The sequence below is a fragment of the Neomonachus schauinslandi genome, chromosome 9 (assembly GCF_002201575.2).
Source record: "Neomonachus schauinslandi chromosome 9, ASM220157v2, whole genome shotgun sequence".
NCBI lineage: Eukaryota > Metazoa > Chordata > Mammalia > Carnivora > Phocidae > Neomonachus > Neomonachus schauinslandi.
Window position 1 is genome coordinate 85,612,059 of NC_058411.1, and position 25,729 is coordinate 85,637,787.

General features: G+C 39.7%; 1 protein-coding gene across 2 annotated transcripts; it reads left to right on the forward strand.

Annotated features, from left to right (window-relative positions):
* Window positions 1-1,800: 1,800 nt before the first annotated feature.
* Window positions 1,801-22,331, forward strand: SPATA5L1 (spermatogenesis associated 5 like 1). Of its 2 annotated transcripts, none has more exons than XM_044918055.1 (8): window positions 1,801-2,922; window positions 4,434-4,619; window positions 10,585-10,743; window positions 13,577-13,786; window positions 14,299-14,491; window positions 18,758-18,888; window positions 20,014-20,139; window positions 21,961-22,331. In XM_044918055.1, exons 1-8 carry the CDS (start codon window positions 1,828-1,830, stop codon window positions 22,126-22,128), a joined length of 2,268 nt encoding a protein of 755 aa, XP_044773990.1. In that variant the 5' UTR covers window positions 1,801-1,827; the 3' UTR covers window positions 22,129-22,331. The 2 variants fall into 2 exon arrangements, with proteins under 2 accessions (XP_044773990.1, XP_021551165.1); XM_021695490.2 differs by having other exon boundaries at window positions 14,299-14,523; window positions 18,754-18,888; window positions 21,961-22,198.
* The last annotated feature ends 3,398 nt before the right edge of the window (window positions 22,332-25,729 follow it).

Consider the following 25,729-nt stretch of genomic DNA (forward strand, 5'->3'; position numbering starts at 1 on the left):
CGACAGATGAATGGATAAAGAAGATATGGTATATATACACAATGGAATATTATTCCGCCATAAAAAAGATTAAAATCCTGCCATTTGCAACAACATGGATGGAGCTAAAGAGTATGATGCTAAGCAAAATAAAAACAGCCACAGAAAGACAAATACCATATGATTTCACTCATATGTGAACAAAAAAAAAAGAGAGAGAACCCAAAATACAGACTCTTAACTATAGAGAACAAACAGATGGTTACCAGAGGGGAGGTAGGTGGGGGGATGGGTGACATAGATGAAGGGGATTAAGAGTACATTTATCATGATGAGCACTGAGTAATGTATAGAATTGTTGAATAACTATATTGTACACCTGAAACTAATATAACACTGTATGTTAACTATACTGGAATTAAAATAAACTTACAAATTTTTTTTAAGTTAAAAAAAAAGTGTAATCCCCTGTGGGGAAGGGAGAAGAAAGGCGGAAAGAGAATAGCAGGCAGTAGTCTTAATAATGTCGACAGGCATCGCCTCTGATACAGGCCTTCATACTGCTGTGCACCAAATAGGCAATAAGCACTTTTCAGATGAACAGAAGAGGTTATGATTAAGTTGTTGTCAAAGAACATGCAGAGAAGTGTAGGGAAGGAAAAAGTCTCTCTCTGCCCTTCAAGGTCTCTCAGCTGGAGTAAGAAATTTACACAAGACAGATTAATGGGAAAACCCCCAAAGTTTTATTATTATGTGTTCAGAGGCCCAATAATGAAATTGAGACCAAAGCAATGACCAAGGCAGGCAGTTTTTATGCTTTTTAGACAAAAAGACAATAAATCTGTGAGGAATTGACAGGATAAAATAAAATAGATGTTTGGGAGCTTTAATTAGTATGGAATTCAAAGTGGAATTTGGGCCGAGGTAGTAGATTAGTAAAAAAGGCACAAGGTTTGTTTCTATAGCTGTCTCAGCTTTAAAGTTCCTATCTCTGGTGATAAGGATGTCTTCTTACTTCTTAGTACAGAGATGGTACCTTTCACATGGGAGTTTCTTTCTGGCTTTCGGGGTACAGTGGAGAGTCTGAGTGCCCTTGAACGAGCTGTTCTCCAGGTAGCTTCATTTCAAAATAATACGCCATTGTGGTACAGTTTGGCCTGCCTGCTAGTGGCCCCTACAGGAGTAAAGAATCTGAGCAGAATATATTTGTGTGCCACCAAATGTCAGATGGCCTGGTTTTCCTTCTCTCCTCTCTCCCAGGGATTGAAAATGCTACACTGTGCTTTTCTCTTGGCAATGCTGGCGCTTTGCTATAGGAAAGGCATGCCTGGACCTTCTGAACACGTTAGAACCCAGATCCGTGGGAGGCGCCAAGGCTGTATTTCTTAGCTACTCCAAGTCCCCTTAGATATTAGCACCACAGCACTCCAAAATACTGTGCCCACAGAGACACCTGAGGTTCGTTCACAAAGCACTGGTGGTGATGCTCGTCTGAGAGCCAGGGAGAGTACGCTATGCGGGGGACTCTCTAAATCACCTATGTATATGTTTAATGACCTCCTGAAGCTCGTTTATGAGGCCTCCCAGACACCCGTAACTAAGGCCTTTTCCATACAGCCCTGGAATGGGCCACTGGGTTTCGTCAAATCCGACACCACACCACCAACAGCCAGAGCATCATCTAACTTCCCGATCGGCCCTTTCAGCCTCCACTCCTGGGCTAGCAACGGAGTCATCCCTGGCGCATGCGCGTCACCTGCTTCCGGCCGGGGAGCGCGGTGTACCCGCTTTTCCCGCCCGGGTGGAATTCCTGCCCCGCTTGCCTCGGCTTGGGCTTGTGTGTGTACAATGGCTCCGGACTCAGGTTCCTTTCCCGAAGAGCCGCTCTTAAAGGTGCTACCCTTAGACGCTAGGGACCGGGGCACGCAGCGCTGTCGCCTGGGCCCGGCCGCCTTCCGCGCCTTGGGCGCACACTTGGGCTCGGCGGTGAAGATCTCTCTGCCCGACGGCGGCTCCTGTCTCTGCGCCGCCTGGCTGCGACGGGATGGAGCAGACGGCTTTGTGCAACTGGATCCGCAGTGTGCGAGCCCCGGGACGGCTGTGGGGGCTTCGGGGTTCCGGGGGAGTCTCAGTTTACGCAGCCTCCGCCTGGTGTCCTGCCCCTCCCTGCGGCTCCTCACCGTGTGGCCGGTGTTGCGGGAGCGGGCGGGCGCACCCGGTGCCCTGAATCCAGCCGCGGTGCTGGAGGCGGCGCAGGAGCTTCTGAGGAACCGACCGGTCTCCCGGGGCCACGTGGTGGCCGCTCCACCGGGGGCCCCCGGCCCCGTGGCCGCGCTGCACATCGTCAGCGGGGCGCCCAGCCCGGACCCGGCCGGGCTGGTCACCCCTCGCACCCGCATCAGTCTCAGCGGGGTGCCTCCATCCGAAGCGGAGCCGCAGGCCGAGGTGCCCTTGGGGGGCCTTTCGGAGGCGGCCGACTCGCTGCGGGAGCTCCTCCGCCTCCCGCTCCGCTACCCCCGCACCTTGGCGGCCCTGGGGCTAGCACTGCCTCGCGGGGTGCTCCTGGCGGGCCCCCCCGGCGTGGGCAAGACTCAGCTAGTGCGGGCCGTGGTCCGGGAAGCGGGCGCGGAGCTGCTGGCAGTGAGCGCTCCCGCGCTCCAGGGCGCGCGGCCCGGGGAGACCGAGGAGAACGTGAGGCAGGTCTTCGAGCGCGCGCGGGAGCTGGCCAGTCGCAGACCCACCCTCCTCTTCCTGGACGAGGTGGACGCGCTGTGTCCCCGTCGGGGCGGCCCACACCGAGCCGCCGAGAGCCGCGTGGTGGCCCAGGTGTTGACGCTGCTGGACGGCATCAGTGGGGACCGCGAGGTGGTGGTTGTGGCGTCCACCAACCGGCCAGACGCTCTAGACCCAGCGCTGCGCCGACCGGGGAGATTTGACCGAGAGGTAAATAGGCCCGGGCTCTCAGCCCCTTGTCCCTGGAACCAAGGCCTCTTCTGGCATTGGTTGGCTGCCCCGAGGGTTTTGCCACTTAGGTTTGGCAGTCGGGCTGGAGTGGGGCTTTTTGTAATGCAGAGAACACGGTCTCTGCCCTTGTGCGATCTGTGAGCCAGGACCTGTTTTAGCCCAGAGTCAAATTGTTCCGAGAAGCAAGGTGGCCTTTAGGGATTAATTTTGTTGTGCAGGTCTGAAGATGAGTACAATCAGTGACGTTAGTTTTTAAGGGAACTAGGTCAGCTGTAAGCATAGTAATTAAACACTTGTGGATTTGGAATAAGAATTTAAAGTAGGATAGCCTCAAGAAATAAGTTTATTGAAATAAAAAGGAAGAAGGACGGAAAGAACTAAATCAAAGCAGGCATTAACTATTCTGAATTTATTCATTCCTTGTGGGGACACCAGCATCCTGTCCCACAAGTGAGAAATTACCCACAATTGCTCCCTGAGTTGCTGGGAAGATTGAGTATTCAAAGCTGCCCTCTATTTTATAAACTTTAGTCCCAAATTGATTCTTGATTAAATAGTTTGCATAGTGATTAAGTGATGTTGAACTTTGTGTTAGGATTCTAAAGAGATGGATAATAATTGCACACTGTTAGCTTAATCTGTGCCGAACTTGAGCAGATTTCTTTTTTGCACTATCTGGTACTTGTCTCCTGAATAAAATCCTTAAGGGCAGGGATCTAGACTATCTGGTTTACTGTTGCATCCGTGGCTCGCAGAACTTGGTAGGTTCAAAAAAATAACAAAATGTTGTTAAATCAATTACACAGGGCCCCCAATTTAAAATGATTCAACTTAATGGTTTTTCAACTTTATGATGGTCTGAAAGCCATACGCATTCAGTAGAAAATATTATTTCGAATTTTTGATTTTGATCTTTTGCCAGGCTAGCGATATGCGGTAAGATGCTCTCTTATGCTGCTGACAGCCATGAGATAATGAGGGTAAATAATCAACATATTGACCACCATTTTATACCCATACAAACATTCTATTTTTCACTTTCAATACAGTATTTAATAAATTTTATGAAATATTCAAAACTATTATAAAATAGGCTTTGTGCTAGATGATTTTGACCAACCATAGGCTAATGTAAATGCTCTGAGCACATTTAAGTTGGCAAGCTAAGCTGTGATATTTAGTAGGTTAGGTATATTAAATGCATTTTCCACTTACTGTAATTTCAACTTAACGATGAATTTTTTGGGGATGTAATCCCATCTTAAGTTGAGGAAGATCTATATGTAATTTTCATTGTGCAACTATCTAGCCATTGTTACTCCTCTGGAAAATTAGGATTTTAATATATTCAGAATCTGTGGTATGCTTAAGAGTACATAGTTCTGCTTGCAAATTTGTTCACTAAGTTATACACATTTGAGAGGATAAAAATATTACATAATATTTTAAACTGTGGAAACTTTAATTTTTTTTTTTTGCTTTGCATATAGGTTGTCATTGGGACTCCCACACTTAAACAAAGAAAGGCAATACTCCAAGTGATTACCTCAAAGATGCCCATCTCCAGTCAAGTCGATTTGAGCCTCCTTGCAGAAATGACAGTTGGCTATGTTGGTGCGGACCTGACTGCACTTTGTAGGGAGGCTGCCCTGCATGCTCTCCTTCATAGTGAGAAGGTAGGAAGTATTGATGTGTGACCCTGTGTGTTGGTCTTTTCATTACTATAACAAACTAATTTAGGGATTAAACAAGTGGTAAGTACATTTTCTTGGAACTTTAAATACCTTCCACCGCTGTTTCTTATGTATATTTTTACATCTCATCTCCCTGGGACTAGCATATGACTGAACGTGGGGATAGAGGGCTGAGCCAGGTCTACTAGGGCATGTTCTCTCATTCCCATAGTAACTCCCTAGTGCCAAAGCCCAGAGCAGCCAAGAAAAAGACAGTGTGGCCCCAGAAGAGTCAAACATATTTCTTTTTAATTTTTCTTTATTTTGAAGCAATTTCAGACTTAAGAGAAAAGTTGCAAAAATAGTACAAAGAATTTCTGTATATACTTTACCCAGATTCTCCAAATGTAGCATTTTACCAGTTTTACTTTATCTTTTTCTCTTCATCTGTGTTTTTATATATATTTACATATAGATATATCTCTCCATATATATATGTATACATATATATATATGTATAATGTGAAACATTTGAGAATATACTGCAGCTATGATGGCCCATTAACCTTAAAATCTTATGTGTATATTTTCTGAAAACAAAGACTTTAACCACAGTACAGTTATCAAGATGAGGAAATTAATACTGACAGACTTTTACCTAATATCTGTAGACCTTATCCAAATTTCACTATCCCATAATTTCCTTTATAGCAGAAATTTTAAAAGGAAAAAAGAAAACAGTAATCCAAGATTGCACATTGCATCTAGCTATCATCATTTCTTAGTGTTTTGTTTTTGTTTTTGTTTTTTCAAGGTTTTATTTATTTTTGAGAGAGAGAGAGAGAGATAGCATGAGCAGGAGGGGCAGAGGGAGAAGGAGAGAGAGAAGCTCAAGCAGATTCCTTGGAGTCTGACACGGGGCTCAATCCAGGACCCTGAGATCATGACCTGAGCTGAAACCCAAGAGTCAGATGCTTAACTGACTGCACCACCCAGGCTCCCCAGTATTCTTTAATCTAGAACCATTCTTTAATCTTTCTTTTATGGCTACCTTTTTAATTTTAATTTTAATTTTTTTAAAAGATTTTATTTATTTATTTATTTGAGAGAGAGAGAGTGTGTGCGAGCTGGGGGAGGAGCAGAAGGAGAGGAACAAGAAGACTCTGTGCTAAGCGTGGAGCCCAATGTGGGGCTGGATCCCACAACCCTGAGATCATGACCTGAGCTGAAACCAAGAGTTGGTTGTTTAACCAGGGATATGGCTAATTTTTTAAGACTACAGGTTGTTTATTCTGTAGACTATTCCTTAGTTTGGGTTTGACTGATGTTTCCTCCTGATTTGATTCAGCTTTGCATTTTGGGCAGGAGGATCACAGAAATACTGTGTTCTCATTGCATCTGTTTTTTCCTTTCTTGTTAATAAATAAATATTTTGTGGGGAAGATAACCTTTTCTAACCCAGGAGAAGATTGGGCACCTGGAATTTTTATTTAAATTTATCTTTGAGGGGCGCCTGGGTGGCTCAGTTGGTTAAGTTTCTGCCTTCAGCTCAGGTCATGATCCTAGCATCCTGGAATCGAGTCCCAGCATCCTGGAATCGGGCTCCCCATGCTTCTCCCTCTTCTCCCTGCTCTTGCTCTTTCTTGCTATCTCTGACGCTATCTCTGTCTCTCTCTCAAAAAAAAATAAATAAAATCTTTAAATTTGTCTTTGATATTGAAATCTTTAAAGATTTTTATTTATTTATTTGACAAAGAGAGACACAGTGAGAGAGGGAACACAAGCAGGGGGAGCGGGAGAGAGAGAAGCAGACTCCCCGCGGAGCAGGGAGCCTGATGCGGAGCTCGATCCCAGCACCCTGGGATCATGACCTGAGCCGAAGGCAGACGCTTAACGACTGAGCCACCCAGGCGCCCCGATATTGAAATCTTTAATTCATGACTACCTTTCTTAGAAATAAAATATAATAGTTTTCAACACTATGCATTGGAAAATCTCTTCACCTTATATGTAATAAGTAATCCTTAATCCCTAAACCCCTTCAGAAAAAAATTAATTTCAGTACCCTGAGGATTCTGAGATGAAGTTTTCAATCTCTGTTGTAACTATTATAACATTAAAATTGTCCTTTGATCTTGTAATTTCTAAAAATCAATTTGAGTTTGTTTAAATTATAAAAAGATGATTTATCATCCAAAGTTTTGAAAACCTTTTTACCTACATAATTTACATCCTTCCTCATTTCCATTTATTTTTACACATACACTGAAGGTGGGGAAGTTGTTATGTGAACTTGTAAGTTCTCTTCTGGGTTTAGAACCAAAGCTGCTTGAACACTGAATAACACTTCTCATGCATAGAGGTGTGAGACTCTATGCCTTATGAAGGGAGGAGGAGAGTACCAAGGGCTGGGAAGGGAGATTTACATGTAGGATTCCCTCTGCTTTGAGGTTCCAGGTTTGACCTTAAGCACCCTGGCTTAGGTGGATCAGCCAGCTGCTACTTCAGGAGGGGCCTGCCCAGCCATATTTACAAGTGATGACTGAGTTCATAAACAACCAAGGGAAGTGGAAGGAAGAAGGGACAGGAATCTGGGAAGGTACTGGCTTCATCTTTTTCTTCTTTGCCCCTCAGGCAGATGAGGGGCTGCTGCTGCTACTGAGGGCAGACAAGGAATGTGTTAAAGAATTTGATATGAGGGTAAATCTTAAATATAATAGATATTATAAATATAAGCAGTTTTTAACAAAACATCTGGTTCACTAGAATGATCAAGGAAATTATAAGATTCTCTAAAATATAATCTTAAAGTGAAGATGACCTTTTTTTTTTTTTTTTTAAAGATTTATTTATTTATTTTAGAGAGTCTTAAGCAGACTCCATGCTGAGCTTGGAGCCCAAAGTGGGGCTGGATCTCACAACCCTGATTTCAAGACCTGAGCCAAAATCAAGAGCCCTATGCTTAACCAACTGCAGCACCCCAAACACAGCCTTTCTAAGCATAACATAAAACCTAATGGTCAAAAAGGAAATGATTTATTAATTTGACCATTTGGGGATGGCAAAACAATACATAAACAAAGACAAGAGACAGACTGGGAAAAATACTTTTGGCCTATGACAAAAGGACCAATTACCTTGATATAGAAAGAATTCTAACAAATCAATAAGACCAACAATCCAAGAGAAAGTGGGTAATAAAATAAGAACAGGTAGGAGACAGTAAAAGGATTACAAGTAGCCAGTAAACATGAAAATCCTCAACTTCACTTTCTTTAAAAATTAGTCTCTTTCAGGGGTGCCTGGGTAGCAGAGTCGGTTTACCGTCCAACTCTTGGTATTGGCTCAGGGTTGTGAGATCAAGCCCCTCCTCGGGTGTGCTCAGTGCAGAGTCTGCTTGAGATTCTCTCTCCCTCTCCCTCTCCTACATGCACTCTGTCTCACTCTCTCTCTAAAATAAATAAATAGGGCGCCTGGGTGGCTCAGTTGGTTAAGCAACTGCCTTCGGCTCAGGTCATGATCCTGGAGTCCCGGGATCGAGTCCCGCATCGGGCTTCCTGCTCAACAGGGAGTCTGCTTCTCCCTCTGACCCTCTTCCCTCTCATGCTCTCTGTCTCTCATTCTCTCTGTCTCAAATAAATAAATAAAATCTTTTTAAAAAATAAATAAATAAATAAATCTTAGTTATATGTGCTGCCAAAGTGAACAATAAATAAATAAATTTTAAAAAAATTAATCTTTTTTTTTTTAACTCTTCATTTTGAAATAATTAAAAAGTTTAGGGAGAGTTGCAAAACAGAGAAATCCTGCTAAACCCTCCATCCAAATTCATCAATTTTTAACATTTTCCCAAATCAGCTTTATCATTCTCTCTTTCTCTGTCTCTAAATGTATATGTATACACATATTACTTACTTTTTCTGAATCAATTGAGGATGGGTTGCATACATCATAACCCATTCATTATCCATTTCCTAAGAAAAAGTATGTCCCATATGAGACCACAGTGTGGTTATGTATAATCATTATACTCAGGAAACTTAACACAGAAACAAAACATCATCAGATCTACAGCCCATACTCTGATTTTGGTAGTTGTCTCAGTCTTTTTAGCATTTTTTTCCCTCCAGTACAAGATCTAGTTCACTGTGTTTGGTTTTTAGTTTCTTTTAACCTACAATTCTCCCTTAGCCTTTTTTAATTATTTTTTTATTTTTTATTTTTATTTTTTTTTAAGATTTTATTTATTTATTTGAGAGAGAGAATGAGAGAGGGAGAGAGAGCACATGAGAGGGGGGAGGGTCAGAGGGAGAAGCAGACTCCCTGCTGAGCAGGGAGCCCGATGTGGGACTCGATCCCGGGACTCCAGGATCATGACCTGAGCTGAAGGCAGTCGCTCAACCAACTGAGCCACCCAGGCGCCCCCATTTTTTTTTTTTTTTTTTTTAAAGAGGGAGAGAAAGTATGTGGGGCGGAGTGCAGAGGGGGAGAGAGAATCCTAAGCAGGCTCCTGCCGAGCATAGAACCTGACACGGCTTGATCTCACAGCCCTGAGATCATGACCTGAGCCGAAACCAAGAGTTGGAAGCTTAACTGACTATGCCACCCAGTCGCCCCAGCTTTTTTTTTTTTTAAGATTTTATTTATTTATTCATGAGAGACAGAGAGAGAGAGAGAGAGAGGCAGAGGGAGAAGCAAGCTCCCCATGGAGCAGGGAGCCCAAAGTGGGACTCGATCCCAGGACCCTGGGATCATGACCTGAGCCAAAGGCAGCCACTTAACCGACTGAGCCACCCAGGTGCCCCAGCTTTTTTTTTTTTAATGAGATATTTTACATTGACAGTTTTTAAGGATGCAGGTTAGTGATTTTATAAAATGTCTCTCAATTTGGGTTTGTCTAATATTTTTTCATAGATTCAGGTTACATATGCCAGTTTGGAATACTCCATAAGTGATGGTGTGTCCTTCTTAAGGTATCACATGTGAAAGGACAAGATGTCTCCCTGCCCCTCATTGGTGATGTCCCTAATTGGTGATTGATATGATCAACCAGTCAGGGTTTTGTCCAGTTTCTCCATGGTATAGCTGCTATTTTTCCCTTTGCAACTAATAAGAAATCTATGAGGATGCCCTTTGAGATCACGTTCCTTGTCACACTTCCCCTCCCCTTGTTTTGCATCCATGGATGATTCTTGCCCCGATCAGTCTTTACTATATGTGATTGTAAAAAAGCTGATTTTCTAATTCCATATTCCCTCTATCTCACTGTTGATTGAAGAAATTAACACGATAGTGAGTACCATTTCCTTTGTCACACTGGCAGAAATTTAAAAGTTTGGTAATGCCCAGTGCTGGAGAGGTATGGGAAGAAGAGCTTTATATTAGCGGTGCAGCTTTGAGGGCAGTGTGGTAATACCTGTCACAATTGTAAATGTGCATTCTACTTGGAGGAAATATTATATATAATACTTGAACATGTGCACAAACATTTTCAGCTGTAATAACAAAAGACTGGAAACAATCTAATGTACAACAGAAGGATGCAGTTAAATTATGGTACCCTTATACAGTGGTGTCTTTTGCAGTTGTCAGAAAGAGTGAGGTTGAACTGTATTAATTGGTAAGAGAAGATTTCTAATATAAGTGAAAAATGCAGGTTAATTGGTACAGTAGGGTTCCACTTATGTATCTGTTTGAAAGGATGTGTATATCCAGACTGTTGTGAAACATACTGCTGGGGTACATAGGAAACGGTTGCCATCCTCTAGAGATGCACAGTGGAGAGAGCTGGGGGAGGAGACATTTAATTCTTTTGCCTTGTGTATGAAAGATTTTTTATAATAAAATAGATTTATAAATTCAAAAGAAGGTTTTTAAAAAAAAAAAGAAAAAATTGTGCTCCTATACCACAAAAAAAGCCCACGTAATTTTTGGTCCTGATTTTGTTTTGGGGGGCATATTTCTTCAGAACAAGGACAACCCGGCTGTTGATGAAGCGGACTTCCTTGAAGCTTTTAAAAAGATTCAACCCTCATCATTTCGAAATATCGTTGGACTGATGGACATCAAGCCTGTTGGCTGGGAGCAGATTGGTGGCCTTGAAGATGTCAAACTGAAGTTAAAACAGGTGATTGAGAGAGTTTGCTTACGCCAGTAGAATGGTAGGGTTTAAGTGTGCCACTTTTGTGATGAAGACAAATCGCAGTTGCTGAGACTATCTTGGCTGCCATCAGTCATGCCATCCTAACGTCACAATCCAAGGGGCCCTTTTTAGTCCTGGTTTAACGGTCTTCTGTAGGCATCGAATACCATTTTTCATACTTTCCTACCTCACCTTTCTTTTGTTTGTTTTTGCTTTAAAGGCTTTATCATATTGAATGGGATCAGCAGACTTTTCTGTAGAGAGCCGGAGAGTAAATATTTTAGGCTTTGTGGGCCATCCAGTCTCTGTTGCAACCACTCAGCTCTGTCTTCATGGCACGGAGGCAGCCGTAGATAATTCGTAATCATTACTTGTGTTCTGGTAACTTTATTTATGGACACTGAAATCACGTAATTTTCACATGTCACAATATATTCTTTTGAATTTTTTTTTCCAAGCATTTAAAAATGTAAAAATGGTTCTTAGTTTGTGGGTGGTAAAATACAGATTTTTAGTTTGTAGGCCTGAGTTTGCCCTGAGACTGGTAAAAGCACAAAATTATAATACACAGTATGGCCTGGGGGCCTACTGGTTCTCACTGTGGATGCTGAGGGACACAGCTTTCCAGAGGCTCTCACTTGCATTTCAGTTTCAGAAGTTAATTTTGCTAATTTACCTTCAGGTGATCCTGCCATAAAGAACTAGGTTTCTCTAACTGCACATACAAAAGACTGATTTATAAGTATCACTATAATTTATTTATCTTAACTAGAAGCTATTTCTGCATTGAATCGTAGAATCCTTGTGTCTGTGGATCAGTGCATTTATGATATTCCCTAATTTTTTACATGCATTGTCTCATTTACTCTTCATGAAGTACATGAGAGATTAGCTACACCTTCCTGTTGCAAACACTCTTTCTTTAGCTTGGAGATGGTAAGCTTTCCTGCCTTTCTGAACATTCCTTCCCCATACCTTAAATGTTAGTGCTCCAAGCTCCTGGGAGGCCTCTGGTTGCATTCTGTGAGTCCATGATCTCAATATCCAGGGCTTCAGCTGTCCCCTGAAAACTGTTAACTCGAAAATCTTTATATCCAGTGCAGATAGTTCTTTTGATCATCAGCATTGCTTAGCTGCTTGCCTACCAGGTAACTTACAGGGATCTCAAACTCAGCATGTCCAAAACTCAGCTAAGGAGTCCCACCACCATACCTGGATTCCCTACCTCTGTGAATACAGCCAGCCACCCATGTGATAAGTCAGAAACCCGTCTTCTAAGGGGTGAGTGGGTGGCTCAGTTGGTTGAGCGTCTGATTCTTCGTTTCAGCTCAGGTCATGATCTCAGGGTCATGGGACCGAGCCCGATGTTGGACTCTGTGCTCAGTGCAGAGTCTGCTTCAGATTTTTTCTCCCTCTCCCTCTCCCTCTGCTCTTCCCCTCCCCGCTCATGCTCTCTCTCTCTCAAATAAATAAAAGCTTAAAAAAAAAAAAAAAAAGAAACCCATCTTCTAAATGCCTGGGTCCTGTCATATGTATGTGTAACTTCCCCTCTGGATTTAGAACATAGTCCCTGCATAAAAGAGTTACATTTTGTTTCAAGTCCATCCCTTTGACACCATTGCCACTGCTTGTGACACATCAGGCTTTACTATTTTTGTAGTCTGAGTCATTCCAAGAGACTTCTAACTGGTCTCCCTCCTCTGGTTTTATTTCTTCCCAGTCCATTCCCCATACTGCTTCCTCAGTGTTGACTAAAACTTTCAAGGTGCAGCACAGTCTGACTCCTTCCACTTCAACTCTCTTGTTCCTTGCTTCCCCTATTCTCCCCCTCTGTTCCTGCTTACTGGTGAGATGAATTAGAGTTTCATGTGTCTCTGTGTGTACTGTTCCTTCTCTGTGGAATGCCCTTTGCTGGCCTCATTGTTAGTTTACAGGTCTGTCTCCCCAACTAAAATCTGGGTTCCCTTGGTACAGGGATCTTATCTTTTAGAGAAAGGCAATACATCAGTAGTTAAGAGTTTGTACTTCTTGATCTACACTGCCTGGGGTCAGTCTCAGTTCTGCTTGCCTCACTAGAAATAAGACCTGGGCAAGTTACTTAACTTTTGTAAGCCTGAGCTTCTGCATCTCTAAAATTATGATGATAATAAAATCACCTACCTCAGAGGTAAAGGGGACTTGTTTACTATTTAGTTAACATTTGTGGAGTGCCGACTTTGTGAAGGTGTCATTCTATGTATGGCTATTTAGAGGTCAACTTTATTTACATTCTAGCAGGAGCAGAATGACAAAATCAACATGGAAAAATAGTTTCAGATAGTGAATGAGTAAGTGCTCCCAAAGTAAAAGATGGGCAGTAGCGTAAAGTGGTTAGGGGGGTGGGGGTGGGTGTCCTGCTTTAGAGTGGTTAGGGAAGACCTCTCCAAGAAAATGACATTTGAGCTGAGACTGAATGATGAGGGATGGCCACATAGAGAACTTGAAGGAGTGTTCAGATAGAGAGAGAATAGCAAATAAAGGCCCTAAGATGGGAACAGAATGGGTGTTTGGGAAATAGGCTATGTAAAGCCTTATAATGACTGGCAGGAAGGATTTGGATTTTATTCTAATTCTGATGGGAGGTCATTGAAGGATTTTAAGCAGGAAATGATATGATCTGACTTAGGTTATAAGATCACTGGTTGGTGCATGGAGAATGAACTGCATTTCCAGCTTATAACAGATACCTAAGAATTATTGAGTGGACAAATGAATTTACTGAATTATTTGATCCTTTATCATTACACTAAAAGAACTGTCTCTTTTTGTGTACCTACAGAGTATCGAGTGGCCTCTAAAATTCCCTCGGGAATTTGTCCGGATGGGCCTGACACAACCAAAGGGGGTTCTCCTGTACGGTCCCCCTGGATGTGCTAAAACCACCCTGGTGAGGGCGCTGGCCACAAGCTGTCATTGTTCTTTTGTTTCTGTGAGCGGTGCTGATCTCTTTTCTCCTTTTGTTGGAGACTCAGAAAAAGTCTTGTCTCAGGTTTGTTTATTTTCCCCATTTAAGTTAAGTGTCCTTTTGAATTTTCATGGCCTGCTTTAAGGATAAACCTTAGTTATTAAAAATATTACTGGCCTTTTTATTAATTAGAAAAGTTATATAGATTTGTTTATAGAAAATTTAGAAAATGTAGGAAATCATCACAAAGAAATCATTTGTAATCTCTCTACCTGCTGTTAACATTTTGGTGAATTTGCTTTATTTTTTTTGTTTTTCTTTTAAGATTGAGGGTAGATTATGTCTTTATCGGGATTTTTTAATCATTATCACTTTTAAAACTCCATAGTATTAAGTATTTTTTGAAAATACGATTTTTAACCTGTAGTAATACTGAGTTGTTTCTTGTTCTATTTATTCATTCCCCAATTCTTAGACATTTAGCATCTTTCTCTTTTTATATTTTAAAAATTATAAGTAGTAATGCAGAAAGCATATATTCACTGGAATATTAAATAATGTGTGGCTTTTCAATAATTTCATTTTCCTAAACAAAGGTATTTCGACAAGCAAGAGCAAATACTCCAGCAATTGTGTTTTTGGATGAGATTGATTCAATCTTGGGCTCTCGATCCATCAGCAAAACAGAATGTAATGTTCAAGAATGTGTTCTTTCTGTTCTTCTAAATGAATTAGATGGTGTGGGACTGAAGACTATAGAGAGAAGAGGAAGTAAATCAGATCAACAGGGTAAATACAAGGAGCTGAAAAAAAATGAAGAGGTATTTATTAGCCAGAATATACCAAAAACCCAGGCCAGCATTAAATACAGTGCATATACACTAGCTTTTCCTATGCTGGATGCATCTCATAGAACAAATTATATAATTTCAGTTTGACTCTGTTTGGATTTCTACAGACCTGCTAAAAATTGTGATTTGGCTAGGAAGGAGGTAAATTTTGTAATAAGTTATCTTAAATATATATGAATGTGAATTTTATTTTTCCTAAGATTTAGAAACATAACTTTACACATTGCTAATAGAAAAGGGAATTTATTCTTATTTTTATATCCTGAAAAACCACTGTTCATCCCTTTCTAAAAATTTTTATATGAAACAAAACAAAACATTGTTATTACTAATGATCTTAGTAATTTAAAACTTCCAATTTTCTTGAGTAATGGGTTTCCCTAGTTATAATGAAATGAAAATGACCTGTGGAAGTCCCTTCCTCCCTTTCAGAATCTCTTTCTAAATAGAATTTGATATCCTTAAGTTATCCAATGGATAATTTTTCTTTTATTCTTTCATTGTTTTTAACCTTGTTTCCCATTTGAAAAAAATCATTCCATGGAAGGAGAGTCTTACAGCTCCTTAAGAACATATGACACTAGAATTTGAAGGGACCCATGAGGTATTCTAATGAAATTTTCTCATAATGCAGGAATTCCTTCTACAGTATCTGACCAGTATTTAGTCAGCCTCTGCTAAAATACTTGCAGATATAGGGAACTCACTACTTTGAGAGATCACATTACTGGGGAACCACTGTGATTATTCAGTTCAATTTAAAAGAAATTTTTTTTTTAATTCCAGTGTAGTTAACATACAGTATTATATTAGTTTCAGGTGTACAATACAGTGATTCCGCAATTCCGTATATTACTCAGTGCTCATCGAGATAAGTGTACTCTTTAATCCCCATCACCTATTTCCCCCATCCCCCACCACCTCCCCTCCCCTCTGTTTATTCTCTATAGTTAAGAGTCTTTTTTGGTTTGTCTCTCTTTTTTTTCCTTTGTTTGTTTTGTTTCTTAAATTCCACATGAGTTAGATCATACGGTATTTGTCTTTCTCTGACTGGCTTATTTCGCTTAGCATAATACTATACTCTAGAGCCATCCATGTTGTTGCAAATGGCAGGACTTCATTCTTTTTTATGGTTGAATAATATTCCTGTGTGTGTGTGTGTATGTGTACACCACATCTTTATTGATGGACACTTGGGCTACTTCCATAATTTGGCTATTATAAATAATGCTGTAGTAAACATGGGGATGCATATATCCCTTCGAATTAGTGTTTTCATAGTCTGGGTAAATACCCAGTAGTGTGATTACTGGATCATAGGGTAGTTCTGTTTTTAATTTTTTGAGAAACCTCCATACTGTTTTCCACAGTGGCTGCACCAGTTTGCATTTCCACCAGCAGTGCACAAGGGTTCCTTTTTCTCTACAATGCTTGTTGTTCCTTGTGTTTGTGATTTTAGCTATTCTGACAGGTGTGAGGTGATATCTCATTGTGGTTTTGATTTGCATTTCCCTGATGATGACTGATATTGAGCTTCTTTTCATGTATCTGTTAGCCATCTGTATGTCTTTAGAGAGATGGTCTGTTCATGTCTTTTGTCCATTTTTAAATTGGATTATTTGTGTGTGTTATATAAGTTATTTATATATTTTGGGTACTAATCCTTTATTGGATATGTCATTTGTAAATATCTTTTCCCATACAGTAGGTTGTCTTTTGTTTTGTTGATTATTTCCTTTGTTGTGCAGAAGCTTTTTATTTTGATGTAGTCCCAATAGTTTATTTTCACTTTTATTTCCCTTGTATCAGGAGACAAGAAAGATGTTGTTATGGCTGGTGTCAGAGAAATTACTACCTGTGCTCTCTTCAAGGATTTTTATGGTTTCAGGTCTCACATTGAGGTCCTTAATCCATTTTGAGTTTATTTTTGTGTATGGTTTAAGAAAATGGTCCAGTTTCAGGGTGCCTGGGTGGCTCAGTCAGTTAGGCATCCAACTCTTGATTTTGACTCAGGTCATGGTGTCCGGGTCTTGAGATTGAGCCCTGCGTTGGACTCCGAGCTCTGCTTAAGATTCTTTCCTTCTCCCTTTCCCTCTGCCTCTCTCCCCGCTCACATGCTCTCTTTCTCTTTCCTCTCTCTCTCTCAAATAAATAAATAAATCTTTTTTTAAAAAAGCAAGAAAGTGGTCCAGTTTCATTCTTTTGCATGTTGCTGTCTGGTTTTCCTAACACCATTTGTTGAAGAGCCTTTTTCTCACTGCATATTCTTACCTCCTTTGTCAAAGATTTGTTGGCCGTATAATCGTGGGCTGATCTCTGGCCTTATTTCTGGGCTTTCTGTTTTGTTCTGTTGATCTGTGTGTCTATTTTTGTGCCAGTACCACACTGTTTGAGGACTACAGCTTTGTAATATAACTTGAAATCTGGAATTGTGATGCCTCCAGCTTTGTTTTTCTTTTTCAAGGTTGCTTTGGCTATTTGGGGTCTTTTGTGATTCCATACAAATTTTAGGATTGTTCTAGTTCTGTGAGAAAGGCTATTGGTATTTTTATATGGATTGCGTTAAGTCTGTAGATTGCTTTGGGTAGTATGGGCATGTTAACAATATTTGTTCTTCAAATCCATGAGCATGGACTGTCTATTTGTATCATCTTCAGTTTCCTTCATCACTGTTTTATAATTTCACAATACAGGTCTTTCACTTCCTCGGTTAAGTTTATTCCTAGGTATTTTATTATTTTTGGTATAATTGTAAGTGGGATTATTTTCTTAATTTCTCTTTCTGCTGCTTCATTATTAATGTATAGAAATGCAACAGATTTCTGTACATTGATTTTGTATCCTGTGACCTTACTGAATTTATTTCTCAGTTCTGGTAGTTTTTTGGTGGAGTCTAGGGTTTTCTGTATAGAGTATCATCTCATCTGCAAATAGTGGAAGTTTGACTTCTTCCTTGCTGTTTTGGATGTCTTTATTTCTTTTTTTTGTCTGATTGCTGTGGCTAAGAGTTCCAGTACTATGTTGAATAAAAGTGGTGGGGTGGACATCCTTGTCTTGTTCCTGACCTTAGGGGAAAAAGCTCTCAGTTTTTTTACCATTGACTATGATGTTAGCTGTTGGTTTTTTTTATATGGCCTCTATTATGCTGAGGTATGTTCCCTCTAAACTTACTTTGTTGAGAGTTTTTATCATGAATGGATGTTGTACTTTGTCAAATGCTTTTCCTGCATCTGTTGAAATGATCATATGGTTCTTGTTCTTTCTCTTATTGATGTATCATGTTGATTGATCTGTAAGTATTGAACCACCCTTGCATCCTAGGAATAAATCCCATTTGATCATGGTGAATGATTTTTTTAATGTATTTTTGAATTTAGTTTGCTAGTATTTTGTTGAGGATTTTTGCATCTAACGTTCATCAGAGATACTGGCCTTTAGTTCTCTTTTTTCGTGGTATTTTTATCTGGTTTTGGTATCGGGGTAATGCTGGCCTCATAGAATGATTTTGGAAGTTTTCCTTCCTCTTCTATTTTTTGGGATAGGTTGAGAATAGGTTTTAACTCTTTTTTAAATGCTTGGTAGAATTCCCTAGAAGCCATCTGGTCCTGGACTTTTGTTTGTTGGGAGTTCAACAAACAATTTTGAATGCTTAGTGTGTGTAAGGTGTTGCTCTGGCTGCTTTTCTGTATTTCTTATCTTTATCTAGGATTTATATATCTGCAGCTTATGTTGTCATATTTCTGCCTCTAGAAAGAAAAATAAATAAAAAGCAAAGTAAATCTCTCTCTTGCAGGACATGAGAGCCAGTGATTCATAGCCATACATCTCCACCTGTTAGTCACATGCTTTGTCTTTTCAAATCATCCACTTAGGTTATAATCATTCTTTGGGGCTCACGTGCCTTCAGTAGATAATCTCTGCTGTGGTATAAGGTTTTCCATTGGTTCTCATATCTCCTAGAGAGATGTCCCTCAGGATTGGCCAGTCCCTTCACCACACACAAAGTAGTTCTTTGATTAATAATTTGTTTTAGCATATATTGATATCAAGAAGGTGGTCTGGATAGGAGATATAAGCATTCCAGTCCCAAGAAAAGGATATGCTTATTTAAAAATAAATGGACCATCTGATTTATAATTTCTTAAAATTTTAACAATTAACAGTTTACTGACATTACTTTGTGTTGGTGTTTTCCCTCAGTTAGAGTTTCAAGAAGTTTTTAACAGAAATGTCACGATTGTTGCTGCAACAAATAGACCTGATGTATTAGATGATGCCTTGTTACGACCTGGAAGATTAGATAAGATTATTTATATTCCACCTCCAGATGAAAAGGTAATCATTGTACATGTTTAGTCTGTGTGTGGATTCTTAACACATCAATGTCTGAGCTCTAAGGAGCCTAGCAGAATTGAATCCCAAACTAGATATATATGTATGTGGTACGTGTCTTATACCAGGTTCTGCAGTCTTCCCTTGCCTGGTGGCCCTTCATAAAAATCATAATTTTGATCTGCTTTTGCTGGGTACTCTAGGCCTATTTTCAGAGAAACATAAGCATATAAGTAAAGTAGTTCTACCTTATTTCATTGTTGTGGCAGACTCAAAATAGTTTTGAGTTTGTTAAGTATAATCACCATTATTTTACAACTAGAATGGAGGAATCCTAAAGTGCTAAAGCATTTGGGAGATAATTTGCATCAGTATCCTTATTTTACAGTGGGAAAGTCTGAGATTAGAGAGATTACACAGTGTATCCATAGTCAAAGAATCAGTAATTCTTTGCCCTTAACATCCACAGCCACCAGCAGGGAATGGTTAAAAACAAAGAATGAATTTTTTCCTTCCTTCCTTAAAAAAAAAAAAAAATTTAAATGTCTATTTTTAAATCGTGTCTAGATAATTCATGTTTTTGCTTTTTTTTTTTTAAAGATTTCATTTATGTATTTGAGAGACAGAATGAGAGAGAGAGAGCCCATGAGAGGGGGGAGAGTCAGAGGGAGAAGCAGACTCCCTGCCGAGCAGGGAGCCCGCTGTGGGACTCGATCCTGGGACTCCAGGATCATGACCTGAGCCGAAGGCAGTCGCTTAACCAACTGAGCCACCCAGGCGCCCGTGTTTCTGCTTCTTAAACCATGTCTGATAACACTATTTGTACCCAGAACAGGGACTCATCATGTCTCTTAAAGAAATTTAGCTATAGGTGACTATTTTAAAAATTACTATAAAAGTATTAAAAGTTTATCATGTCATTATTTTTACCATTATCACATGAGCCATTGATGAGTTATTCTTTCTTACCTCTTCAGAAGTGATTCTTATTGTTTGATTATTAAATAAATACATACACTTCCTCTGTAGTATGACAGGAAACACTAACTTAAGATATCTTAATATAGCTTTGTGTCAGATGTAAATGTTATAAGATTATAAACATACTGTTTTTAATTTTTTTTCCAGGGCAGGCTTTCTATTTTGAAAGTCTGTACAAAAAACATGCCAATGGAGCCTGATGTTTCCTTAGAAAACCTAGCAGCAGAAACCTGTTTTTTCTCTGGTGCTGATCTTGGAAACCTTTGCAAAGAAGTAAGTTAATTAGATCTTCATTCACTTGGCAGCATTTACTAAAAGATTCCTATGTGGCAAGCACTGTGTAAGGTGAAACAGACAGCTACGACCCCTCTCTCCCCTTCCCTCCCCTTCATGAGCTTACAGGTTTGTGGCAGGTTGCAGAGAGGCAAATTGTAATACTGCATTGGCAATTGAAAATATGTGGTTAATCAGGAAGTTTAGGGTGTTGTGGGATCACCTGCGAAGGACATCGACCCAGACTTGGGGGCATCAGAGAAGGCTTTCTGAGAGAGGGCATGTGTAAAGTGAAATTGGAAGGATGATGAGAGAGTTGACAAGGCTAAGGGAGGGAAGCAGGGGTGGTGTTGAAGCGGAGGGAACAAAATGTGTGGACGACTGGAGTGAGAGATAACATGACATTGAAGAGCTGGACAGTGGCCAGATCACACAGGTCCTTGTAAGCCACTTTAAGGGATTTAGACTTTATTTTGAGAGCAAAAGAAGCCATCGTAGGTGTTTCCCTTTCCATAAACTTTTATTAAGTGTACTATTCAGAAAAATGCACAGATCATTAGGATATAGTTCATTAAGTTAACATAAAATGAACACACTTGTATAACTAGAGAGAGAACATTATCAATGCCCTGGAAGCTTCTCTTGGGGCTTTCCCAGTCTCCCTCCCAAAAGGGAACCACACTCCTGACTTCTAGCACTGGAGATTAGTTTTGTCTGCTTTTGAACTTTATATAAATAGGACCATATATACTTTTATCTTTGCTTTTTTAACTCAAGATTATGTTTGTGAAATTCATCTGTGGCTTTGCGTATAGTGGTAGTTTGTGCATTTCCATCGCTTTGTAATATTCTGGTTTATGAATATACTGCATTTATTCATCCATTTTTTTGAACATTTGGGTTACTACTTTTTTGTTATAAATTATGCTGCTATGGGGCGCCTGGGTGGCTTAGTTGGTTAAGCGACTGCCTTTGGCTCAGGTCATGATATTGGAGTCCCAGGATCAAGTCCCGCATCAGGTTCCTTGCTCATCGGGGAGTCTGCTTCTCCCTCTGACCCTCCCCCACTCTCATGTGCTCTCTCTCTCTCATTCTCTCTCTCTCAAATAAATAAAATCTTTAAAAAAAAATTATGCTGCTATGAACAATCTTGCACGTGTCTGTTAGTACATACGTGTAGATATGTCTGTTTTATATATGTATATACCTACGAAGAGAATTGCTGTGTCATAGAGTATGTGTTTGATCTTTTCCTTTATGATCAGTGCTGTGTCCTATTTAAAAACTCCCTACTGTGAAACCAGGAAGATAGTCTCTCATCTTTAAATATGTAAATGGGCTCACAGTTTATATATTTTGCTGCAACTTGGCTTTTTCTTTTTTCCCACTTAAGGCTAGAATTTAACGTAGAAGAAATTATGGTCTGTTAAGACAACTTTTAATCATCTTACTTAACTTTTTAATATTTTTAATGTCATGAATATTGGACTTCTGAGAAGTGGGACTGAGGTTTTTACCCTCAGATTTTGAAGTATTACCATAAATTGTGGGGGCGCCTGGGTGGCTCAGTCAGTTAAGCCTCTGCCTTCGGCTAAGGTCATGATCTCAGGGTCCTGGGATGGAGCCCCATGTTGGGATCCCTGCTCAGCAGGGAGTCTGCTTCTCCCTCTGCCTCAGCCCCTCCTCCCCATTTGTGCTCTCTCTCTCAAATTAAATAAAGAAAATCTTCAAAAAAAATTTCTTTAAATAAAGTATTACCATAATTTGTAAAAAAAAAAAAAATGAGCATATTAATTATTTCCTGTTGTTTGTCTCTTATAGGCTGCCTTGCTGGCTCTGCAAGAAAATGGACTAGAAGCAACCACCGTGAAACAAGAGCACTTTCTAAAATCACTGAAGACTGTAAAGCCGTCCTTAAGTCCCAAAGACTTGACTTTATATGAGAACTTATTTCAGAAACAAGGATTTTCTAACTTAGAGGATATTTAAAAACTATGTTACATCCCTGACCAAGGATTAATTTAAGTGTAAATTTGCCCTATAGTTTGCAGCTTCGCACTTTTAGAGTTTGTGTGCGTTATTTCGTGTAAATAAAAAACTTTGTACCTGATAAGCTAAAGTTCATCTTATTTCTAAAAAGTATATTAAAATACTATAATTTGGGAAGAAAGTATATGTATGTTGACTTTTTTTTAAAGACTCTGTCAGAGAGAGAGAGAGCACAAGCAGGGGGAGCGGCAGGCGGAGGGAAAAGCCAACTTCCCGCTGAGCAGGGAGCCCGATGCAGGGATCGATCCCAGGACCCTGGGATCATGACCTGAGCCAAAGGCAGACACTTAACCGTCTGAGCCACCCAGGCGCCCCTGATTTTTTTTTTTTTTTTTTAAGATTCTATTTTTAAGTAATCTCCTCACCCAATGTGGAGCTCAAATTTATTACCCCAAGATCAAGAGTGCATATTCTACCAACTGATCCAGCCAGGCACCCCTGTATGTTGATTTTTATAGTGGGAATGGTGGTTGCTTTTGTTTGTTTTGGGTTGATTGCTTTTTTTAACTGTATTTTGAAACAATTTCATACTTACAGAAAAGTTGCAAGAATAATACAAGAACTCTTATGTGCTCTTAAACCAGAATCACCAATTTTTAACCTTTTGCCATATTTGCTTTCTCCCTCCTTTTTTATATATACATACACACACACACATATATGTACACACACAGTATTTTTAAGAATAGATTTTATGCATCATGCCCCTCTACCCCTCAATACTTCAGGGTTTATTTCTTTTCTTTTTTCCTTGAGATTTTATTTTTAAGTAATCTCTACATCCATTGTGGGGCTTGAACTCAGAACCCTGAGAAAAAGAGTTGCATGCTCCACTAACTGAGCCAGCCAGGCACCCCTTCAATATATATTTCTTATAAAGGTGGTCATTTTCTTATATAACTATGGTACATTAAACTCAGGAAATTTAATATTGGTAGAATATTTTAATCTATCCAGTGAGTTTCATCTATTGTCCCAACAGCAATTTTTGTCCAGTTATGGGATCCAGTCTAGGATCATACATTGCATTTAGTTCTCATGTGTCTTTAGATTTGAAATTGTTCCTCAGTCTTGACCTTGACATTTTTTAAAGAGGACAGACCAAATGTCCACAATAGCCAAACTATGGAAAGAGCCCAGATGTCCATCGACAGACAAATGGATAAAGAAGATATGGTACATAAACAATGAAATATTACTCAGCCATTAGAAAGGATGAATACTTAACCATTTATATTGATGTGGTTGGAACTAGAGGGTATTATGCTAAATGAAATAAGTTAATCAGAGAAACAATTATATGATCTCACTGATAGTGGAATTTAAGAAACAAGGCAGAGGATCATAAGGGAAGAGAAGAAAAAATGAAACAAGATGAAATCAGAGAAGGAGACAAACCATAAGAGACTTAATCTTAGGAAACAAACTAAGGGTTTCTAGAGGGGAGGGGGGTGGGGCTGGGTGATGGACACTGGGGAGGGTACGTACTGTAATGAGCACTGGGTATTATGTAAGACTGATGAATCACAGGTCTGTACCCCTGAAACAAATAATACATTATAGGTTAATTAATAGAATTTAAATTAAAAAAAATAAAGAGTACAGACCCAACTATTTTATAGAACGACTGACTTCTGATTTGTGTTTGTCTGATTTTGCATCATGATGGATTCAGGTTATGCATGACCAGGGGAGCGCTACATAAGTGCCATGTTCTCAGAGATCACTGCTGGGGACACACAAGGCTACACATATCGATGATATTAATTTTGATCACTTCTTCACAGGATTGTCCAATTCCTCTACATATAGCTATTATTTTTCCTTTTGTAATTAAAGCAACTTTTAAGGAGATAGATTATATGTATGTTTTTATTTCCTTTTAAAACAAAAGTAATTAAAATGTTAGAAAATCAGATAAACACAAAGAAAATACTTAGGTATATCATCTTTTAGTCCCTTATGCATGTATAGATCATTTTCTAAAAACCAAAAATGCATGGCACTATGTAGCTCTTGACTTGTTTTTCTCACCTAACCAAGTCTGGTAAGCATCTTACTGAGCCTTTCTTCACTCGGGAGGCGCCATACTAGGTGCTGGGCTGTAAATGGAGGAGACAAAAGTGCCCTACAGGCCACCTGGGAGCACAGACCTCAGACAAATCGTGGTGAATTACATACAACAAAGAGACGTGCTTCAAAAGAAGCGCGGGGTACTATGAGAGCATAGTGCACAACATATATGGAATTATAAATATTACACGGTTGTTGGAAAGTTTCCTATTTCTGACTGGAGCCAGGGCTGTTGATTTTTTTTTTTTTGGTTTATTTTTTATGTTTTATTATGTTATGTTAATCACCATACATTGCATCATTACCACCCTGAATGCACCCGATCTTGTCTGATCTCGGAAGCTAAGCAGGGTTGGGCCTGGTTAGTACTTGGATGGGAGGGCTGTTGATTAAGCAAAACCTATTTGGGTGATAATTAAAGAAAAGAGCTGTCTTACTTATAGGGATAAAATATAATTCAATTAAAATTTTTCTAACAAACTGACCCTTTTTGAATAGTAGGGAAACACCTGATTAGAATTCTGACAATTTTTATTCATGTTTTCTATCAATTATTGATCTTATAGGATAAGGTGGCCATTAGGGCTTCACCATCCCTAGTCCTGCAGCACGCTGGCCTGAACCCTTTACCTCAGACTCTGGCTGTGGACCAGTTGTTTTCCCCAGAAAAATTTTCTAGTGCTTAGACTGGAAATTTAGTACCCTTTGTTTAGAGGCTGAAAATGTCTTTTTAAATTGTAATGATAACTTCTTTTTTTTTTTATCATGTTCAGTTAGCCACTGTATAGTACATCATCAGTTTTTGATATAGTATTCAATGATGTAATGATAACTTCTCAACAAAACTTTGGAAGCCCTCCGAGAACAAAAACCATGTGTCTCCTCTCATTGAAAAACAATAAATAATGTAGTCAGATCAAGGATGTCTTTGGCTCAGTTTTAATGGGATTTAGAGATGCTCTGGGCAACTTGTGAAACCGGTGTTCTTAATCAGTGACAAAAGAACACTTCAGCTGCTAAGCACCTGAGAAGTGCGAACAGCTTTCCCTATTCACTGTGCGCAAACTCCTTTCTGGGCCACATTAGCAGCCATAAGCAATATAGTGCACCCCCAGACATTCCAAAATTTAACAAATCCAGTTTTTGCTAAACCTGGTAACTAGGTAGTCACTGAAGGCTGGGCAGAAAGAATTTCAACAAAAAATAGTATTTTATTTTATTTTATTTTATTATTTAGTGGTGGGCAGCAAAGCAAAGTTTATTGAGTAATAGTATAAAGCTCCCAAAGACGGACGGGATCTGAGAGGGTTGCCCCAAAAATAGTATTTTAAAGAATATTTTTCTTATAAAGTTTGAGCTGGGCTTGTTAAAATCTAAGATGAAATTCTTAGAGTGGAAGCCAAACAGCCATAGCTCGATGCCCCTGCAAGCCTGGCTGGCAGCAGCTAGAGAAGGTTCTAGCGTTACT

What these genes read in the sequence shown, in the direction of transcription:
- SPATA5L1 (XM_021695490.2), top strand. Translation starts at nt 1,828, where the DNA reads ATGGCTCCGGACTCAGGTTCCTTTCCCGAAGAGCCGCTCTTAAAGGTG. An exon ending in CGGGGAGATTTGACCGAGAG is followed by an intron (nt 2,923 to 4,433) that starts GTAAATAGGCCC and finishes CTTTGCATATAG; the next exon opens with GTTGTCATTGGGACTCCCAC. An exon ending in CAGAAAAAGTCTTGTCTCAG is followed by an intron (nt 13,787 to 14,298) that starts GTTTGTTTATTT and finishes TCCTAAACAAAG; the next exon opens with GTATTTCGACAAGCAAGAGC.